At 45.1% G+C, this 19,958-nt stretch overlaps 1 protein-coding gene across 1 annotated transcript in view; it reads right to left on the reverse strand.

Moving 5' to 3' along the window:
- The window catches only part of Dpysl5 (dihydropyrimidinase like 5), a 45,041-nt gene that overhangs the window by 12,459 nt on the left and 12,624 nt on the right, over nucleotides 1–19,958 (reverse strand). Inside the window, exons 2-7 of the mRNA XM_048353606.1 lie at nucleotides 9,331–9,489; nucleotides 7,044–7,223; nucleotides 6,157–6,225; nucleotides 4,452–4,496; nucleotides 2,023–2,098; nucleotides 791–947 (exon numbers count right to left, since the gene is read on the reverse strand). Of these exons, the coding sequence (XP_048209563.1) occupies nucleotides 791–947; nucleotides 2,023–2,098; nucleotides 4,452–4,496; nucleotides 6,157–6,225; nucleotides 7,044–7,223; nucleotides 9,331–9,489 (686 nt within the window). The remainder of the gene's footprint in view (nucleotides 1–790; nucleotides 948–2,022; nucleotides 2,099–4,451; nucleotides 4,497–6,156; nucleotides 6,226–7,043; nucleotides 7,224–9,330; nucleotides 9,490–19,958) is intronic.

A 19,958-nucleotide genomic window follows, 5' to 3' on the forward strand; every position in this document is an offset into this window, starting at 1 on the left:
GATTCAAGCTATTGTTCTAATAACCAAAATCACAATTTTACTTAAATTAATTGAATTTAAGTAATTAAAGCGGGACAAAATAGTCTGGATATTAAAAACCTAGGTTATTCAGTTAGCAATACATACTTTCCCTGTCTATTTGAATTTGTATGAGTCTGAGCCCTATAATTTGGATAAATTGATAACAATGAAAAGGAGCTCGGTTTTTCTGAGGAGAACATTAACAGCCACAAAGGAAGAGACAGCAATGTCTTCTCCCTAAAGTGTCAGGGGTGGGGAGAAAGAAGCTGCAAGCCCCTACTGGGACAGAGCCAAACAGTTTTATAATTCTGCCACACTGCCTTCAGACAGTGCCTTGAACTATTTTCTTTAGGTTGGGGTTGAATGGATAAAAGCGACATGGACAGAAAGGAGCTGGAGAAAAAGGGGTCTGGAGGGAGGGTGTAAGAGGAAGAAAAAAAAGAGAAAACCATATGGCAGGAGGGAGGGACACAGGAGAGAGAAACCTGGGCAGTGGCCTTATGTCCTCTATAATGCTCCTAAACCACCTAATGTCCTCTATACTGCTCCTAAACCACTGCTTCCTGCCTCTGCATTCCTCCCTTTCACTTCAAGTGTCAAAGGTGATGACGTGACGGGCTGTGGAGAAGGAGGCACAAGCCAAACCATCCTATGGACACAATCAATCAAGTTTAAGTCACATTTGTTCCTCGGGCCTCTAAGATGTCATCAAAGAACTAGGAAGCCCCTGTGTGGCATGCACCCTGTGCCAATGGCTGAAAGGCCTTACTTGGCCAGCAGGCTCATGAGGTAGGTGGAGGTGTTGGTGTCCAGTCTCAGGGGAGGCACCGTGACATAGGCCGCCGCGTGGGACCAGTCCTGGTGGTAGTAGTGTAAGCCGGTCAGCGTGGCGTGTGCCGTGGTGGTCTCAGCCAACACCACCTTTCCTGGAAGGAGAAGGGTCAAGTCATAATCAGGAAGCCGCTGGGTTCCCAGGGTTCTCTTGACGAGTGAAGGTGGAGAGGGGAAGGGACCTGCCAAGCTTGCTCAGGCATCTGAGGACACCACTAGGTTCAAGTCTACTTTCTTGCACTACCAGGCAGGGGAGCAGAGGGTGCATGGGCACCAAGCGGTGCTTTGGGAGACTGTTTTGCCTGTGGCTGTGGTATGGACAGTGTGTTGGGGAGGGAGACTTGTACTGTACAGGGTGTGAGGCCAGAAGTTGTCTAGCTTGCTTTCTGAGCAGGCCGGCGCTGTGAGGCGGCTATTAGAGGACTAATGGGCTCGGATCTGGAGTAGGAATAGAAAAGAGGGAGTCAGCAAAGTCTCTCTCCAGTAGGGTGGGGCAGCAGTGCAGTTGGGCTTCCATGAGGGCACAGGGAGTAGATGGGGTCTACAGGGCAAAAGGCTTGGGGTGTCCTTGCTTCTGACTTCACCCCCAGGAGAGTGACATTATGACTTTGTTTCGCCTTTACCAGACTTTACCAGCACCCCATGCTGGACAAAGCTAAGGACAACTACAAAGCCTTTCAGGTATTTGCAGGTGCCCAGCATTAGAGTTAGACAGGCATCACTCGGCTCAGATATGGTTCTAGTTGGCTAAAAAGGGAAGCTGGGCCCACACACTGTTAATTCTCCAGGGATTCTCACAGCTCCCCCTGAAATGCCCATGGGAACTGGTCCAGGGTTTTATATTAGTTGCTAAGGCAACGTTAGTAAAACCTAACAGGCCAAAAAGACACCAATTAATGAGTCCATTTCAAACTTAGATAATTTTACCAGACCCGGCAAGGTGACAGACATTGGTTTAAACACTGCCAAGCATACAAATGTGTGGAGGAAAGAATTCTGGTTTTCTTGGGCTAAGCTCAGCCTAAGAGGGAGTGCCCTGAGGCAGAGAGTAGAAAGCAAAGGAACAGAGAAGACTCAAGAGCAGCCCTCAGGAGCCTGGACTAAGGAGTGAGCTGAGGGGCGGGGGGCTCCATCATCCTCCCATCCTACCACCTGAACCTAAGGACTCACCTTGCATCTTAGCAGCTGCAATCACATCACCAGCCGAGATGCTGGACACGTTGACCAAGTAGATGGGACAGTGAGTCTAAGCACAAGAGATAGGAGGAAATAAACCTCACGGACACCCAAACAGCCCTGACACAAGCAGTTCTTGTACTGGTGCCTCCCCCAGCATCACTCAACCCCCATGCTCCGCAGTCACTCTGGTAACAAAGGGCTGGTCGCCCAAGCACAAGCCAGGCTTGTGTCTGGAGGAACAAGGTGGCAGGTAGCAGCCAGCACCAGGGCCTGCCAGCCAAGGAGGCAACCTTAAGTCAAGACTGTTGAGTCTGTTGTTGTTGTTTTTTTGCCAGTCCTGGGCCTTGGACTCAAGGCCTGAGCACTGCCCCTGGCTTCTTTTTGCTCTAGGCTAGCACTCTGCCACTTGAGCCACAGCGCCACTTCTGGCCGTTTTCTATATATGTGGTACTGAGGAATCGAACCCAGGGCTTCATGTATACGAGGCAAGCACTCTTGCCACTAGGCCATATTCCCAGCCCAAGACTAGGGAGTCTGAATTTCAACATTTTCTCCTAACTGATGATCACAACTGTTTTTCTTCTTTCTATTTTTAATTTCCTGTCCACAAGTATGATATCCTAGGGAGAGTATGTATTATATCCTCTATCTAAAATTCTGATGTCTGCCATCTAAAAGTTGCAGATGGAAAGTACCCTGGAAAACTGGGTTCGATATCTAGGCCAGACAAGATTCATCTTGTGAACAGACACCTGGATTGTTTATGATTAGCTCTTCTATTAAGCTGTGCAAACATAGTCCATGCCTTAACTTCTCTGAGCATATGCTTAAAAAAGAGTGCCTTTTGGTTGTTCAACCGCTTTCTTTGTTTATGTTTTGAATTTTTTTTATTATTTATAAGTAGTTGTATTAAGGAGCTGCCATTCACATTCAACAAAGCAGTTTATGAATACCATCTTGATCAACATCACCCCTTTTCAACATTTTCATTCTCAGTTTTTTCCTTATTGTGTTAAGTTTCCATCTGAAAGTAACTGGTGAAGTAATTGTTACTGTGACACAAAGCAAGGTCCTTCCAGTCTAGCTGCCAGGTCTGGAAAAAACAAAGGGGAAACTGCTTCCTTTGATGATGTGCCTGAAATTCATTCTGATGCCTTCTTTGCTTATCAGGTTAGCCTGAGGTTTTTTTTATTTTTGGTCACTTTTTTTTCTTTATTGTCAAGTCTGAGGTTCTTGATGTGCTTTGGCATAAATTATGTTTTTGTGTTTTTTTTGTTTTTGTTTTTGTTTTTGCCAGTCCTGGGGCTTGGACTCAGGGCCTGGGCAGTGTCCTAGCTTCTTTTTGCTCAAGGCTAGCACTCTGCCTCTTGAGCCATAGTGCCACCTCTGGCCTTTTCTATATATGTGGTGCTGGGGAATTGAACCCAGGGCTTCATGTATACAAGGCAAGCACTCTTGCCACTAGGCTGTATTCCCAGCCCTGCTTTGGCATAAATTAAACAATGAATTCTGGCACTGGCTGAACCTCCTGCTTCCTTGTCCTCTATTCCTAAAACCATACATCTCTGCTTACATCCTTCTGCACAGCCCAGGCCATTCCAGAAGGGAGGGTCCCAAGCTGTCAGTCCATCAGAATAAAGACTGCTGGGCACCCAGTCCCCCACCCGTTTCTCCCTGGGGCTTGAGAGTTTGTATTTGCAAGTCCCTGATTCTGCTGGTCTGGGATCACACTTTGAAAACCACTGTTCAGATTAGATTATCCCAGTAACCTGAACTCCTTAGTAGTGGTTTAGGAGAAATGACCTTCCCAATGGTTTATAAAGCGCTTTTCCTCTTCCTTGGCTCCTTTGATCCTCAGCAGCCATCTGGTGCAAAGCAAGTGATGCTATCATCCTGATTTTATATAATGAGATAGGGGATCAGAGAGGAGGCATGAGGTTGAAAGCTTATCTTAGATAAAGGACAAAGGTGTAACTTCTGGTGCTCTTTTGCTGGTTTCCGGCACCACACTCTACCAGGCTTTGTTAAGAGCTCTACTCTTAACCATACCAACATAAAACGGCTGGAAACAAAGGTCTAGCAGCATAGATTTAGATTTATGGCTGTCTAAATCACAGTCTGCCTTTTCCTCCAAAAGAAACGCATTCCAATTATAGAGAGGCTACTGGTCCTCAGCCCTTTCCTTGCCTCCCTCGGGAGCCATTTACACTTCAGCAATGCATCTCAGCTTCAGCTAGCTCCAAAAGGGTGGAAGAGAGAAGCTAGGGGCCGGCAGGATCCATGCCAGAACTTTGGGAATAACAAGTCCATTCAGCAAACAGGGTTGACATCCTATGAGCCATATGCTATGAGCCACTACTCTCTCCTCCTAGGAGAATGGGACCGCCCAATGACCTCAGCATGCACATTAGGCTACTTACCCTGTTTGCAATGGTGATGACCCGATGAGTGGCTTCAGCTTCCAGCTGTTAGAAACAAAAGACAAGAAGGAATCAGATTCACCATCTCCTTCAGTCCAGATGCACCTGCCTGAGAGCTCTCCACATAGAAAGTGCTGAAGGATATGACCCAGAGCAGGAGGGGTTGGCTGCACCCTCAGGAGTAGAGGCCTGAGCAGGGGCACCAAGCTCCAGCCACCTTGGCTCTCATGGAGGAAGAATTTGAGAACTGAGGATACTAGGCACATCCTTGCTGGATGTGACACAGGCTTAGCTAAAGGCAACAAAAGCAAGAGAAACTAAGACATGGAGTCTCATCGCTCCTTGTCTTCTGACACATTCTCTCCACAACCACCTGAGACGTGTAGTCAAGGGACTGATGTCAAGCTGGAGAGCAGCCCAGACAGGAGTTTCTGGGCCTTGGCTCTGCCGACATTTGGAGCTCTCTGTGGTCGGGGCTGTCTGAGCATGGTGGGCTGCTTGTCAGGGTCTCACCTCTATCCAGAATGCCAGTATCACTCTGCCTCCTCCAGTTGGGACAACCAAAAATAATTTCTAGACCCAAGCTTCTCCCTTTATTATTATTGTGATTATTACTGTCACCAACCCTCAGAAAAGAACATCAATTCTTCTAGTGCTAGCTGATAAAGAAAACCCAGAATGGGTCCACCCAAGCTTGCCCTGTCTTTATGGGTATGCCCTCAGTGGGTTATTTTGTTGAATCTGGTGCATCTTTCTCTACCAATTCTGAGGTGCCCAAACAGAACCGATACACAAGTCACTGGAGGACAAGCGAAGATCCAGGGCTGGTAGATGGGCTGACTTGGCTCCTGACCGTGGGACAAATGTCAGATCTCCTGACCATCTAACTACCACCCTGAACTGTATTTGCTTTATGAAACGGGGTCTTGCTGGGTAGCTCCAGGTGGCCTCAAACTTGTCATTCACCTGCCTTAGTATACCAAGTACTGAGATTATAGAACAGGATTTTAAGTGTGCACTACCATGTCCCACTCCCACTCTGCATTTTAAACTTTGAAGAAAGGAGCTCCCCCAAAATGGTGGAGATTGTCTGGACAGGAGCATAGAGCAAGGTGGCATCATTTATCTAATGTGATTTCTCCAAAGACAAATTAGTATTACTTGGTAGGGGCCTACAGATGTTTGTCTTATACAACTCCACAAAGGATAAAAACAGGAAAAGGGGAGCAGGCTTTTCATTTTCATCTCAGTGGGTAATCAAGAAGAGCACAGGGAAGAATGTATTTTTTGTTTCTGTTGGGAAGGGTCCACAGTACTTTTCAGATGGGGGTAACAGCCCCCAAATTTGAGTCCCTGGTTTATAGCTTGGAATTTCTTCTAATAGCTGAAGGCTCTTTCAGTCCTCTTTCTCCTAGTTCAATTTTGGGCAAAATAACCTCTGGGATGCAGATATTTTTTTCTCTTGGTTTTGAAATCAATTGGATGCAGTGGGGTATGGTTTGTTCCAACTGTCTCTTCCAAGGACACTCAAGGTCAAGTTGGCCTCAGCATGAGAGGGAAACTGTTTGTTCATTGGGAAGCTTCCAAATGGGAATTTCATCCACAAGGGAAATGATCTAACATATATAATTAGATATCTTCGCTCCTAAAAGATTCTGAGGGTCCGTATGAAAGAAGCTGAAATAGATACAGGAAGTTTCCTCACCTCCTCTGGACGGCTGATCTCGATGCCTTCTGGGCCTGTGATACCCAAATCTAGTGCCTCTTTAGCACCCTGCACAACAGCAAGACAAACAGAGCTGAATCTCAGACAGATGAGAAAGTACTGAAGCCAAGGGACGGTAAAGCATGCTTGACACTGCCCATCCCTAGCAGGCTTGCCCCATGCGTCACTTCTAAAAGATAAACCCAGGAGCCCATGCAGTAAGGCTGTCCTGGTTCTCACTTCTTAATGACCGCACAAATGTTTTTCTCTTGAAAATACAGGTCAGGCCTGTTAAGACAAGCACTGCTAGTTGGTTTCAAAGTCAGGGTTTTACCACTGGAAATGTAGACAAATCTCTAGGGTCAGCATCTCCTAGATTAGTTCTGGTAGGCTTACATAAGAGAATAAGAGGTGCATCCTTCTTGATACAGGAGATTAGATGTCTAAAACAGACCAGCTCTTTTGAAAGGGACAGAAAGGTGGAGAGATGATTCTTATTTATTTTGTATATTCTCATTAAAGGTATTTCATTTGTTAATGGGGTCAGCAATGATGCTTTATTATTATCCAGATTTACCTTTTACCATTAAAAGTATTTCTATGCTCAAAATTATTTCACTACCAATGGAATTCTGCTGTTTTGGCATTCAAACTAAACATTATCATCCATGATTTAGAAACTTTTTGGAAATTTGCTCTTTATGTGCAATAAGAACATTTTGATTTTCTGACCAAGATTTGATCCCCAAAGTTTCACATTTGTTTTCACAACTTATTTTTTTCGGAACCTAGTAGGATCAGTGATAGGGAGTCAGGACTCGCATGCAAATGTTCTCCATTGGTGCCACCCTCCTCGCCCCAACCAGAAGCCTCGATTATGGACTTGCCTCAGCCACGAGCTCCCCATTTTCAGCATGGACCCGGGCAATTGCCCCAATGTCCTTGCAAGCGTGCAACACTTGGTATAGCTCACTGTCTCGAAGCATGTACAAGTCCTTGTAAGTCATGAACATCTGGAATGAGTTGACCCCCTTCTCTCTCACCAGTGTCTCCATCTCAGCTTTCACCTGGGGAGCAAAATGCAAAGGCAATGGCAGGTTGGTCCTGATATCCTGGAGGCTGACTAGCAAGTGCAGGCGAGCAAGCAGGAAATGTGTGGCACGCTCCAGCTCTGTATGGCCCCTGCAACCTCTTAAGAGTGTCACTTTCCTTTACCCTCCAGGCTGCTGTAAGGTTGCCTGAGCAGAAGCACTTTAAAAAGTGTTCAGTTCAACATGATAGGTACTGTATTCTCAGGCCATAGGCATAGGTTTCTGCCTCTGAGATAGCCTTCTCTCTTAGTTTTTGTTTTCGTTGTTTTTTGGTGCTGGGGCTTGAACTCAGGGCCTCACTCTCATGTGGCTTTTTTTGTTGTTGTTTTGGGTTGTTTTTTGTTGTTGCTGTTTTGCCAGTCCTGGGGCTTGAACTCAGGGCCTGAGCACTGTCCCTGACTTCTTTTTGCTCAAGGCTAGCACTCTACCACTTGAGCCACAGCGCCACTTCCGGCTTTTTCTACATACATGGTGCTGAGGAATCGAACCTAGGGCTTCATGTATACAAGTCAAGCACTCTTGCCACTAGGCCATATTCCCAGCCCACTCACTTGGCTTTTTGAAAGGCTGGTGCTCTACCATTTGAGCCACATTTTCACTTCTATCATTTTGCTGGTAAAATGAGGTAAGAGTTTCTCAGATTTATCTGCCTGGGCTACTTTTGAACCATGATCCTCAGATCTCAGCCTCCTGTGGAGCCAAAATGACAGGTGTGCGCTACCAGCACTCAGCTAAGACAGCCTTCTTGGCAGAAGTGACGTCACAAGGAAAGCAGACTTAAGCTAAGAGTCTAGATACTAGGAAAGCCAAGTTAGGAAAAAACAAAACATGAACAAAGTTAGGCAAATAAGGATATTTATTCCAACATAATTTATTCTAGGGAAAAAAGGGAAGCAACACTGGTCTGACAGTAGGAAATAACAGAAGGTTCTACTTCCTAGAACATGAGGTGGCCTTTATATTAAAGGTCAAGAAGAACCTGCAGCCACATAGAAAATGCCAGAAGGTTACTAGGGAAAAAGCATGTCCAAAAGAGACTTGGAAAGAAACAACAGGGGTGAATTATAAGCTTCCCTTCTTTTCTATTTTTAAAATCTGTAATTAGAAAATATTTGCTGAAGAAAGGAATTTTAATTCTAGATGCATGGAAGTCTTTATAACTTCTGACAGCTTAGAGATGGCTGGCCTGGCCTCAGTGCTCCTGGGAGTCCAAGCTGATCCTCTATTCCAGGACAACTCCAGGGGGAATGCAGGGAGGATCAGGGAAGAAGTCTCCACCCAGAAGGGTCGGTCTTCAGAAAGGAGATACCCATCTGAGAAAAGGGATAGCTGACATTCAGCATGGTCTACACTGTTGGCCTGGGACAAGGAGGAGGGTCTTCATGCTCTGAGGGTTTCAGGACTACAAAGATTCCCATAAGTACCAGGCTAGAAATAATAGACGAGCCTAAAGGACTCCTCAACAAGGCTTAAAGCCAGAGAACAGAAGCAGACTGAGGCTTTGAATGACTATCTCATAAGGGACTCGGTATCTTTTAGACCAAAATTCACCACGGCACAACTTTGTAAAACTTCTTAAGCTTTGCGGCTTCTCTCTAGGCGGATTTATGCTCTGGGTGCAAAGAAACATCTGGAGAACTGTCTGTATTTGGCAGTGTTGAGACAGGATGTGGTGGACCTTCAACTTAGAGAAGAGCTCAGTGCTAACAGTTGATAGAACCAGGACACAAGCAACCCTGTGTGCCTGAGCCTTTCAGGTCACCGCTCAGCAGCACGGAATCTTCCTGAGGTGGGGAGCAGGTCAGGTACACACCAGGATGTGCTAAGTGTTTGCAGCCTAGTACTCCTCAGGCTGACCTCCGTGCAGCTTGGGGCTCTCTATATGGGAAAACAGTGGGGCATGCCACCTCCCCACCCGCCCTTATGCAATCTAAATGTTTTTCCTCTTGGCACAAGGGGGAGCTGGGCTGGTGGTGGGTCTGGGGCTGGTGCCCACTCATGCAGGCCAGCAGCAGATTCCAGTTGGCCCCACCCACATGGTCCCTCCACCCACGTTTCTTTCTTTGAGGATCAGCACTGTTACCTTGGGTGCCCACCAGGTGATCCCCACATGAAGGGCGTAGTCACAGCAGACCTTGGGGTCAGCGAGACCCCGGCACTTCTCATATGCCTCCACCAGGGACATCTCCTTGTCAGGCAGGACGTGGCCGATAATCATGGTGGTACCTCCAACAAGTGCAGCCTAAGCGAGAGGGGAGAAGACAAGTCTGTCACAGGCTGGGGGAACCAGGCTCAGAAAGCTGTAAAGGTTGATATGGAAACCCAAGGCCAGTGTGTAGCCTTCATTACTGTGGGTCCAGCACCCAAACCTGCCTCTTCTGCATCAGACGCTTCATCTTTCCACTTGGAGAAGCCACTTAGAGTATTTCTGAGTCTAAGGCCAACCCCTATGGTCCCAATAAGATCTCCATAAAATAATTTTTGGTCTACTTAAGTATATAGACAATATGTTCAAATGTCCATGTATAATATAATCAAATATCCATTTGCAGGATTTACTAACTCAGTTACAACATATATTTGAACCATAATGTATAAAATGTTGCTTTGGATGTGTTGTTTTGTTTCTTTCTCTCACATTTCATGAAGGAATTTTTTTCTTTCTTTCTTTTTCCCCCCAGTCTGGCACTCGGTCTCTGGGCTTGGCTTGGGCACTGTCGCTGAGATTCTTTTAGCTCAAGGTTAGCGCCCTACCACTTGAGCCACAGGGCCACTCCCAGCAAAGTTTTCTGTGACTAATTGGAGATAAGAGTCTCATGGACTTTCCTGCCCGGGCTGGCTTTGAACTGCAGTCTTCAAATCTCAGCCTCCTAATTACAGGTGTGAGCCACTGGTGGCTGGCAGATATTTTCTTATTCAATGGATTTCATTATGACATTTTCATATGTGCATGTAATATACCTTGATTATAGCTACCCTTATGATGCAATTTTCCTCAAACTTTTCACATGCCTATTTAACACCAGAATCTTTGTCTTTAGTTTTCCCAAATGCATTATCCTTTTTTTCTTTTTTTTTTTTTTTTTTTGGCCAGTCCTGGGCTTGGACTCAGGGCCTGAGCACTGTCCCTGGCTTCTTTTTGCTCAAGGCTAGCACTCTGCCACCTGAGCCACAGCGCCACTTCTGGCCGTTTTCTATATATGTGGTGCTGGGGAATCGAAGCATTCTTGCCACCAGGCCATATTCCCAGCCCTCTTTTCTCTTTTTTTGCATGTGCCAGTAGTGGGACTTGAACTTAGGGCTAGACAATTTCACTTGGCCTTTTCACTTGAGGCTGTTGCTTTACCATTTGGTCACACTTGGATTTTTTTTTTCTAGCTAATTGGAGATAAGCATTCACAAATTTTTCTTCCCAGGCTAGTTTCGAACCACGATCCTCTGATCTCAGCCTCTTGAGTAGCTAGGATTACAAGCAGAAGCCACTAGCACTTCGCTGTTTCTTTCTATCTTGTCTGAGACTTTTTTAGATGAATGACTGGTTTATTACTAAAAACCAATACAATTCAGTCTCTACAAGATAATAGTTTAAGAAGGAATCTTTAAGAAGTCCCATTATGGATAAAAAAATGTAGTACTTAGACACCATGGAATTTTGCTTATCCACTAGAAAGAATAAGATTATATTATTTGCAGGGAAATGGATGGATCTAGAGCAAATCACATATAATGAGTGTAAGGTTCGCTGGATAGGAAACCACCACATGGTTCAGGAAGAGAAGAGTTTATTGGGGCAGGGCAAACTGCCAGCCTGCACAGTATAGAGACATGGGAGACAGAGGGGAAGGAAGAAGAGAAAAAGAAAAGGAAAGAGAAAAGGAGCAAGAGAGAGTAAGAGAAAAGGAAAGAGTGTGGGGACAATGTTCAGCTGGATTATATAGAAAAAGGTGGGAGATGTGGCCAGGTCAATTGGATCTGACCTCAGAGAAAGAGGTAACTGCCTCCAGGTGTGCCAGTTACCTAGTAACACAGGTACTAGGCGCAGACTCAAACAGGTGAGGGGCATCTGCATGGAGCCCTCCTCGGGGTGGACCTTACCATGAGAAAAGTCAAAGCTCAGAGGGACAACCAGGGTATGTTTTCTCTCATATGCAGAAGCAAGACCTAAAACACACTGCGGCATGATAAATTATATATACTCACGGCACTGACACACAGACAGTGAGATTGAAGGACAATACTCTTTGGAGAAGAATCCAAAGATATAACCCCTCTGAACATTTAAACTATTAATTATCAAGACAAATTCCAGGGAATGGAAACATGGACTTTTTGTTGGTAGTGTTATTTGTTCTTATTTTGTTTTGTTTGTTCTTTTTTGTCTTTTGATGGCGGGGGGGGGGGGAATGGAGGGAGGAAGGGTGAACAAATGCAGTTGTGGTACACTATATGGAAAATGGACTATGCAACTTGTGGGCAGGGATGGGAGGGGGAAACTGAGGAAAAGCAAAGGAATGGGTGACATTGTCCAAAAAGAAATGTACTCATTACCTGATGTATGAAACGATTACCCCTCTGTACAACACTTTAATAAAAACAATGAAATTAAATTTAAAATAGTAATATAAAAAAGCAGTCCACTCAATCACAAAGCATACTCTAGGATAAATTATTAAATTTCTTTCAACTAAAAAACAAAACAAACCTAATTTGGCCAGGTGATTTCCAAGAATTTGCAAAACTATCATTGTCTCTCAGCTGTTTTAGGTGAACCTGTTATTCCCAAACAAAATTGTTGGTAAAATAACAGAGAGGGCTTGGATTGTGACAGCCTTTGTGAAGCTCCCAAATGAGCTGACTTTGTAAAACATGCCTTACTGTTTGACTCAAGAGTTCTCGGAGTCAGAGTTTTGGGTTCAAGTTCCTGGCTCTGCTGACTCCAGGTAACTTCCCTGAGGTGCAGGTTCTTTACGCATTCCTGGTCAGACCACTGAAGTCAAATGAAACATCCCTATGGAATAAGTTTGGTAAATTGTTGTCCTGACATGTATGTTCAATTACTCAAATTAGATTCTGTTTTCTATAAGAAGAGAAAAAGCACAAGAAAATTATCTTAGTGGTTTTATGTTTCTCTACTAAGTGAAATCCTTTATCACAACTCAAGAAATGTTGATGGGAAATAAAGCAGGTAAAGAAATTGAGTTCACTAGCCAAACAACAAAGATGCAAACTGTCAGAACCTGGGTCTCCTGTGTTGATGTGGGATGAGGCAGTGAGAATATCCCCCCTGCTCTCCATTAGGGCCACAACGATCTGGCTTCTTGCATTGCTTCAGCATTGCATTGCTGAAAGCAACCACCAACAGAGAGCAGTAGTTCTGTGACCCATATAGCAACAGGATGGGGGCGGCAGAGACCCAGAGAAGGGAAAGCCGCTGGGCAGATTGCTGCTTCCAAGCTGCCTTCTATTTTCGATTCTGCTAGATCCCGCCAGGCTGATTCATCCTCGTAGCAGGTGGTTGTACTCTATTTTGTGCTGCAAGACATTTCTTGTTTTTACACATGCATACGGGGGTGTCTGATATTCTGGGATTTTACACACTGAATTGTTTTATTTTTCTGTGGTTCTAGATTGCTTTTCTTTGTGCCCTCCTTAAAACAGCTGCCGTCTTAAGTGGAAAGAAAGAGAACCTATACACAGCACAGTATGATAAAAGAGCCAGGACTCTGGAGATCCTTAGGCATGAGTAGAAAAGGAGGTTCATGTGGCAAATCTTTAAATATTTAAAAGTACAGAGCAAGTTAATAAATCATTACATCAAATACATTCTATTCCACTACTCTGACAAATATATTCTTTATAATGACCAAGAAGATTAAGTTTGAATTTAGAATTTTTGGGGGGATGGGGTCCTTGAAATTTTGAGCTTCTGTTCCTGCCCAACCCACACCTCTCACTGGGGTTCATGTTGTGGCCTACACATCTAGGTTTTGTTTATTCCCTTGCAAAGTTGTTACCCTGGGGTCTACTGTGCACAAAAATCACAGTCTGACTCCTCACCCAGATGACAGATTCGTTTGTGTAGGCCCAGAGGGGCTCAGGGCCTTTGGTCAGTGAATCCCAAGGACTCAGAGTGGTCTAGTAGTGGACTAGGATTCTCTGGGAAGACATACAGCAGCATCCGGGCCTTGTGGTGAAGGGGTACAAGTTGTCAGAAGGTCGAAACAATATCCTCTAGATCCTAGTGCCCAGGGCAGAGGCCCTTCCTGCCTAGATCTAAGTCTGGAGCACTGAAGAGTGGCTTTAACTTCTCCATTTACTGGTTGTAATCCAGGAAATGCCACGTGCCTCCTCTATAGAGAAATCAGGGGTCAATAGAATTGAGAGCATTTGGAAGGTCCAGACACATTGGTCTCTGGAATAATAATAGTAGTAGTAGTGGCAGTTACAAGAACAACAACAACAATATTTGTTCCCTCAGGTCTCCAAGCAAGAGTTCACAGGCTCAGCAAATCCCCCTACAGGCTGGGGGAGCCTACCTGAAACTGGAAGTGCAAGCACTTACCTCCTCTCAGCAAGACACACATGGGGCTAGCTTTTTAAATATGTGTGGCTCTTACCCAGGATGAACGCCACAAGTGTTCACAGGAATGTGATACCATGGATGTGACAGGCCCCATTAGCATCATCACCCAGAACAGCCCTGCAGAGATCTCGGCAGAGCACCGTACCTTCCTGCTCCTGACACTTCTAGAAGGATTGCATTTACGAATATGTGACTGAGGCTATCATATGATCAAGACTATGTTTGCACAAATCAATGTTGCTGAGGTGAGCCGTGGAAGATTCTAAATGAAAGTAGTAAGATGATGTTCACAGAGGCTAACAAAGAATTCAGTCTCTGCACACTAGAGGCTTAGTACTAGGATTCAACACACACACAACTCATCACACAAGGTGGAGAAATGGGAGGAAGCAGACCAAAACATTAACAATGGCTGTTTTATGGTGATGACTTTCTGAGTAACAGTTTTCCTTTTCTGAAATTTACTTAATAGAATATATTATCTTTATAATATGCACTAAAAATGCTCCTTTTACAGTAAACACTATGCAAATAAATGTGGAAGAAACCAAAACAATTTATAATTTAGTCATGTTTATACGATTAAAATGCTTTTGAAAATAATAAAACATATATCATATACATGAACCCATTACTCAAATTTTAACAGATGTGAATATTTTGGCTATATTTACCAAAATTTATTAACTTGGGGGTAGTGCTAGGTTCTGTGTATGCAAAATACTGACATGTACTTTATTGGTGATACTGGTGTTTGAATTTTTTTCTTTATTTTCAAAGTGTAGTACAGAGGGGTTACAGATTCATATGTAAGGCAGTGAGTACATTTCTTGTTCAACTTATCTCCTCCCTCATGTTTCCCCCAGGTGTTTGAATTTTTAGTGGCTCACTGTTGCTTTTCTTGCTTGCTTGCTCTGCTTTTGCTCTACCATTTGAGGCATACCTCGAGTCCAGCTTGCTGCTACCATTATGTTGAAGATGGAGTCTCCAAGACTCTTCTCTTTGGGATGGCATGGAACTCCTATCCTCCAGGTCCTGGCCTCCTGAGTAGCTAGAATTATAGGTATGAGCCACTCTGCCTTGGCTTAGACTTATTTTTTAAATGAAATAACAGATGCAACCAAAGCTATCTCTCCATCTTACTTATAACCCTATCTTTTCTGAGGCTGATGGACATTTCTTCCATCTTTGTTTTTACATTGTTGCTATGTTTAATTTGTTTAAAAGACACCAATAGTATCAAAGTGTCCATATTCTGTATCTTGCTTTTTTTTTTTTTCTTCACAGCCACTTCCTGTTTTCCCTAATGCTTGAACACCTGAGCTTCAGCTCAGGCGTGCCCTGGTCGGAAGTGGAATCATTGCTTTGTGAGACATACAGAAATCCAACCATCCCAGACCTTACCAGGGAACGGCTGGCCTCACTGGCACCTACTAAAACTTGGTGGACTGAAATTGCTCATCCACCAACCCAAACCCTTGCATTTTCAAATATAAACTGCCATCCAGATAAGCCTTGTATTTACCCTACTCTGTCCACACCTCTATTAATGTGGGCATTAGTATTATTTATCTAACCAACACTTACAGTCATTATTCACAGAACCTAATTTTACTATTTCAAAGGGCTACTGTCTTTTTATTTTTGACATGTATGACACTGGGTAAATTTGGATTTATTTGATTCCCAGTGATACCACCCCCATCTGTTCCCTAAATTCACCTAATGCACATAATGGCAGTCTACTTGATGACACAGGCATCAGGCATATACTTAGCAAAGAGCAACGGCTCATGCTAGAACCCAACCAAAGACTTTTCTTCATGTTCTCTTTATGCTTTTGAACATTATCAGAACACTGTAGGCATGTGAAGGTCTCCATGTTGGAAATGTCACGCACTTAAGCTCAGTCCTTTAAAACTGATTTGTTGGGAGGAAATAAATCATTCCTGGCTTTGTCAGGACAAAGGTCTTTGAAGGGTCATCCTCTTTTGTCTTCCCCATGGCGGCACATCTGATCACAGTTCACAGAGGTTTCTTCTCTCCCCAGTCCGAGGTCAAAGCATACTGTGCTCTGCTGTTGATAGGCACTTTTGCTTGAGCCAATCCCAGGGCTTTTCACTGGGAGAGGGAAGGACTTCTTAAGAGTGTATTTTCATGCAGATGTATATGAAGGAAGTGTGAGATGTGCTTGCAGATCAGAAAAGCAGATCTGCTATGGCTTGAAGGAAATTCAGTTGTAAAAGGAACATATTGCACTGAGAAACAAATGGTAAGTATTTGATGTTGCTTTGGTGTGGATATAGCTTAAGTGTGTCTCAAGGGTTCATGTGTTGAAATTTAAGCCTAGTAGTGAGTGTTAAGAGGGTGAAACTTAATCCTACAATACAGTACTGTACTTCGAGATGAGGCCTCTGGGAGGTGTTTATGATTAGATAAGGTTGTCTGCGTAGAGCCCTCAAGACTGAATCCTAGCAGGTGTGTGTGTGTGTGTGTGTGTGTGTGTGTGTGTGTGTGTGTGTGTGTGTGTGTAGAAGCGAGGGGGAGAGAGATGTGATGCTTTAATGAGAGAGAAAGAGAGAAAAGATAGGGGCTGGGAATATGGCCTAGTGGCAAGAGTGTTTGTCTCGTATACATGAGGCCCTGGGTTCGATTCCTCAGCACCACATATACAGAAGTGGTGCTGTGGCTCAAGTGGCAGAGTGCTAGCCTTGAGCAAAAAGAAGCCAGGGACAGTGCTCAGGCCCTGAGTTCATGGCCCAGGACTGGCCAAAAAAAAAAGAGAGAAAAGATACAAACACTTGTGTCATGTGGTCCTTTGTGCCATCTCAGGGTTCTGCCAGCAAGAAGCTATCACCAGATGTGGCCCGTCAGCTTTGGACTTGCAGAACTGTGAAGCAGTTCAGTTCTCTGATGGAGCCTTCAGACGGGGATGATAATGATGGGGATGCCAGCACTTTGGAGGCTCGGCTTCCAGTGGCACCACTGAGGTGCCCTGTGGTTTGGATGAGGAAGTCTTGGTGTGAGTGGATGGAAGGAGGTATCTGGGAAGAGTGAGGATCCCAGTGGGGAGGTGCACAGATGTGTTAGGTTGCAGCGAAGCCTAAGAGTCATTGGTCACTGAGTCTCTGGGAAGAGAGGGCAGCTAAGAGAAGAGAGTCTGTGGTGGGGTCTTGAGAGGCAGCCACATAGAGGAGGATCAAGATGAAGAGGGAGATTAGGAAGTAATCTCCAATTAGATTCACCCAGAATGTCCGTGGGATCTAAGCCATCTTCCTGCCCAAGGATGCTCCCTGGGCTCATTGGCTTCCAGGTGAGGAGAGTTTTGAGGCAAAGTATGGTGCCTCCCCGCCCAGGCGAGCAGACCAGGGCACCTTCTGCATCTCCAGGACAGTGAGTACATTTGCTTGGGAAGCCCTGGCTTCTGCCTACCCAGGTTCCTGCTCAGGTGCTCATCACACTGGTAGCAGTGGCTGCTGAAAGGAAGTGAGAGACATTCCTAACATTGTCTGGGACGCTCCTGCCTTCTCTCCTTGTCAAGGTGTAGGCCTGATGACCAGGCAGTCAGCAGGAGGCCAGGCCTCTGCCACAAATTCCCCTATGAAAAAGTTGTTAGCTCTCGCCTTGCTGCGCAGACAGCAGGGCTAGAGCGGCAAAAACCATCTGCAAGACCCTGGGAAGGCTGACTCATATTTCTCATCCTAGCTGCTCAGGAGGCTGAGATTTGAGGAATGAGGTTTGGAGCCAGCCTAAGCAAAAAGCCCATGAGACTCATCTCCAACGAACCATCATTATGCTGGCAGCTGCATTGTGGCTCAAATGGTAGAACACCAGCCTTGAGCGAAAAAGCCAAGCAAGTACTGACACACACAGAAAGAAAGAGAAAGGAAGGAAGGAAGGAAGGAAGGAAGGAAGGAAGGAAGGAAGGAAGGAAGGAAGGAAGGAAGGAAGGAAGGAAGGAAGGGAGGAAGGGAGGGAGGGAGGGAGGGAGGAAGGAAGGATGGGAAGAAGGAGAGAGGGAGGGAAAGAGGTAAAGAGGAAGGAAAGAAGGACAGAAGGAAGGAGAGAGGGAGGGAGGGAGGGAGGGAAGGAGGAAGGTAGGAAGGAAGAAGGGAAGGATGGATGGAAGGAGGAAGGTAGGAAGGAAGGAAGAAAATAGGGAGGGAGGGAGGGAAGAAAGAAAGGAAAGAAAGGAAGAAAGAACCTGGGGAGGCTCATTGCAGAGGACACAGCTGGGACAGATGGTTCCAAGGTCTGGAGCTCTCACCCCTAAAGGACTCTAGGGCAGCAAGGGTAATTATCCCCCATGGAAACTTCTGGATGAAATCAGACCCAGGGAGAATTTTCCGGGAATTGCAAACCAGCCCAAGGCCCGATGCCCCTTTGTATTGCATGCAGAGAACACTCAGAAATGGGTTGGTAGCCAGCAAAGTACCTCCTTCTCAAATCCCCACAACCATGGCCTGTGGCAGACATTGCCATCTTCCAACATTGTTAGGGACCAGCTAGGGCTGCCATCCAGGTATATGTATACTCCCAACCCCACACTCTCCAGTGATCTGAGAACAGGTGTGCAGCTGCTCTGTCAGTCAAATACTGAGCCTCTAACCTGGGGCGGCTCCACCCTCAGCTTCTGGAGTTCCCGGAGGGGGAGTGCTTAAAATAGACCATTGACAAGAAAGGATACACAACAGTCCTGACAGTTTTCATTTCGAAACTAGGAATCCATGAATATCAATTGGTGGTGGGAATATGAAAGCATCCTTGGTTTTTAGGGTGAGACATGGTACACATACCTATGGGTAAGACTTTTTCTTTAAACTCTATGATGAATTAATTTCCCAAACGTGGCAGATCAGACACCCTAGGGGTTACAGAGCAGCCTGCTAGCACAGAGTGACATCACTCTTACTGAAGCCATCAGATCACTGTGGCACAGGTTCCCAGGTTTAACAGAAAGAAATAAATGTTTGTTGGTGGCTGACTATGTGTAGGGATCTTAAGGGGTTATCTTAGCTTATCTTCCCTATGGCTTTGTAATTAAAAGCACGGACTCAGTTATACACACACTCATGATCACAGCAGTGACAATTGCTGAAAGGTGGAAGTAATAAGCAAGTGTCCACCTGTGGATGAAAGGGTAAATAAAATGTAGCCTATACATAAAGGGAATACTATCCTGCCAGAAAAATCAAGAAAATTGCTGCTCCAACATGATCCTTGAAGACATTATACTAAGTGAAATAAGCCAATTAAAATAGCAAATACTGTAGGATTCACTTATATGAGAATCTTCAGTAATTAAATTCAAAGAGATAGAATGTGGAATGGTGGTTGCGAGGAGGGAAGGGGGAGCTAGGAGTTAGTATTTAGTGGGAACTCAGCTTCATTTGGGGAGATGAAAACTTTGAGAGGTGGTTGTACAACGAAGTGCATGTGCAGGGCTGGGAATGCGGCTTAGCAGTAGAGTGTTTGCCTAGCATGCATGAAACCCTGGGTTTGATTCCTCAGCACCACATAAACAGAAAAGTGTCAAAGTGGCACTGTGGCTCAAGTGGTAGAGTGCTAGCCTTGAGCAAAAAGAAACCAGGGACTCAGTCCCTGAGTCCCAAGCCCCAGACCTGGCCATAAAAAGTAAAAAAAAAAAAAAAAAAAATTAAAGCAACAAAGTACATGTGCATGTGGCAAAATGGGAAACATTTAAAAAAATGACTCTGTAGGAAAGGGGATACTCTTCTCCTTTTACACATAAGAAAGCTGGGGTTCAGGGGATGTCACACAGACGGCTGAACGATGGTCCATCCAACTACAGCCCTGGTTTCTTTACAATATCTGTTCCTTCCAGAGCTTGGGGTGATGGAGAGGCTCCTCAGCCCAACTCCTCAAAGGATAGAAAAGAGTTCAGGAGAAGAGGGACTTAGGTGCAGTTCAGCCACAGAAGGGTAGGGTGTGGCTGAGGCTCGAATTACAGGGCTAACAATGAGAATTGTGCCAACATTTAAAATTACGAAACAAGGAGCCCAGGATTCTCTCTGATCCAGAATGATTATCTTCACTGCCGAGCATACAATTTAAATTCATTGTGTTTAATACAAAGCACCAGCACTGCGCAGACGGTCTCCCGACTT

This window comes from Perognathus longimembris, chromosome 8, assembly GCF_023159225.1.
Source record: "Perognathus longimembris pacificus isolate PPM17 chromosome 8, ASM2315922v1, whole genome shotgun sequence".
NCBI classification, from domain to species: domain Eukaryota; kingdom Metazoa; phylum Chordata; class Mammalia; order Rodentia; family Heteromyidae; genus Perognathus; species Perognathus longimembris.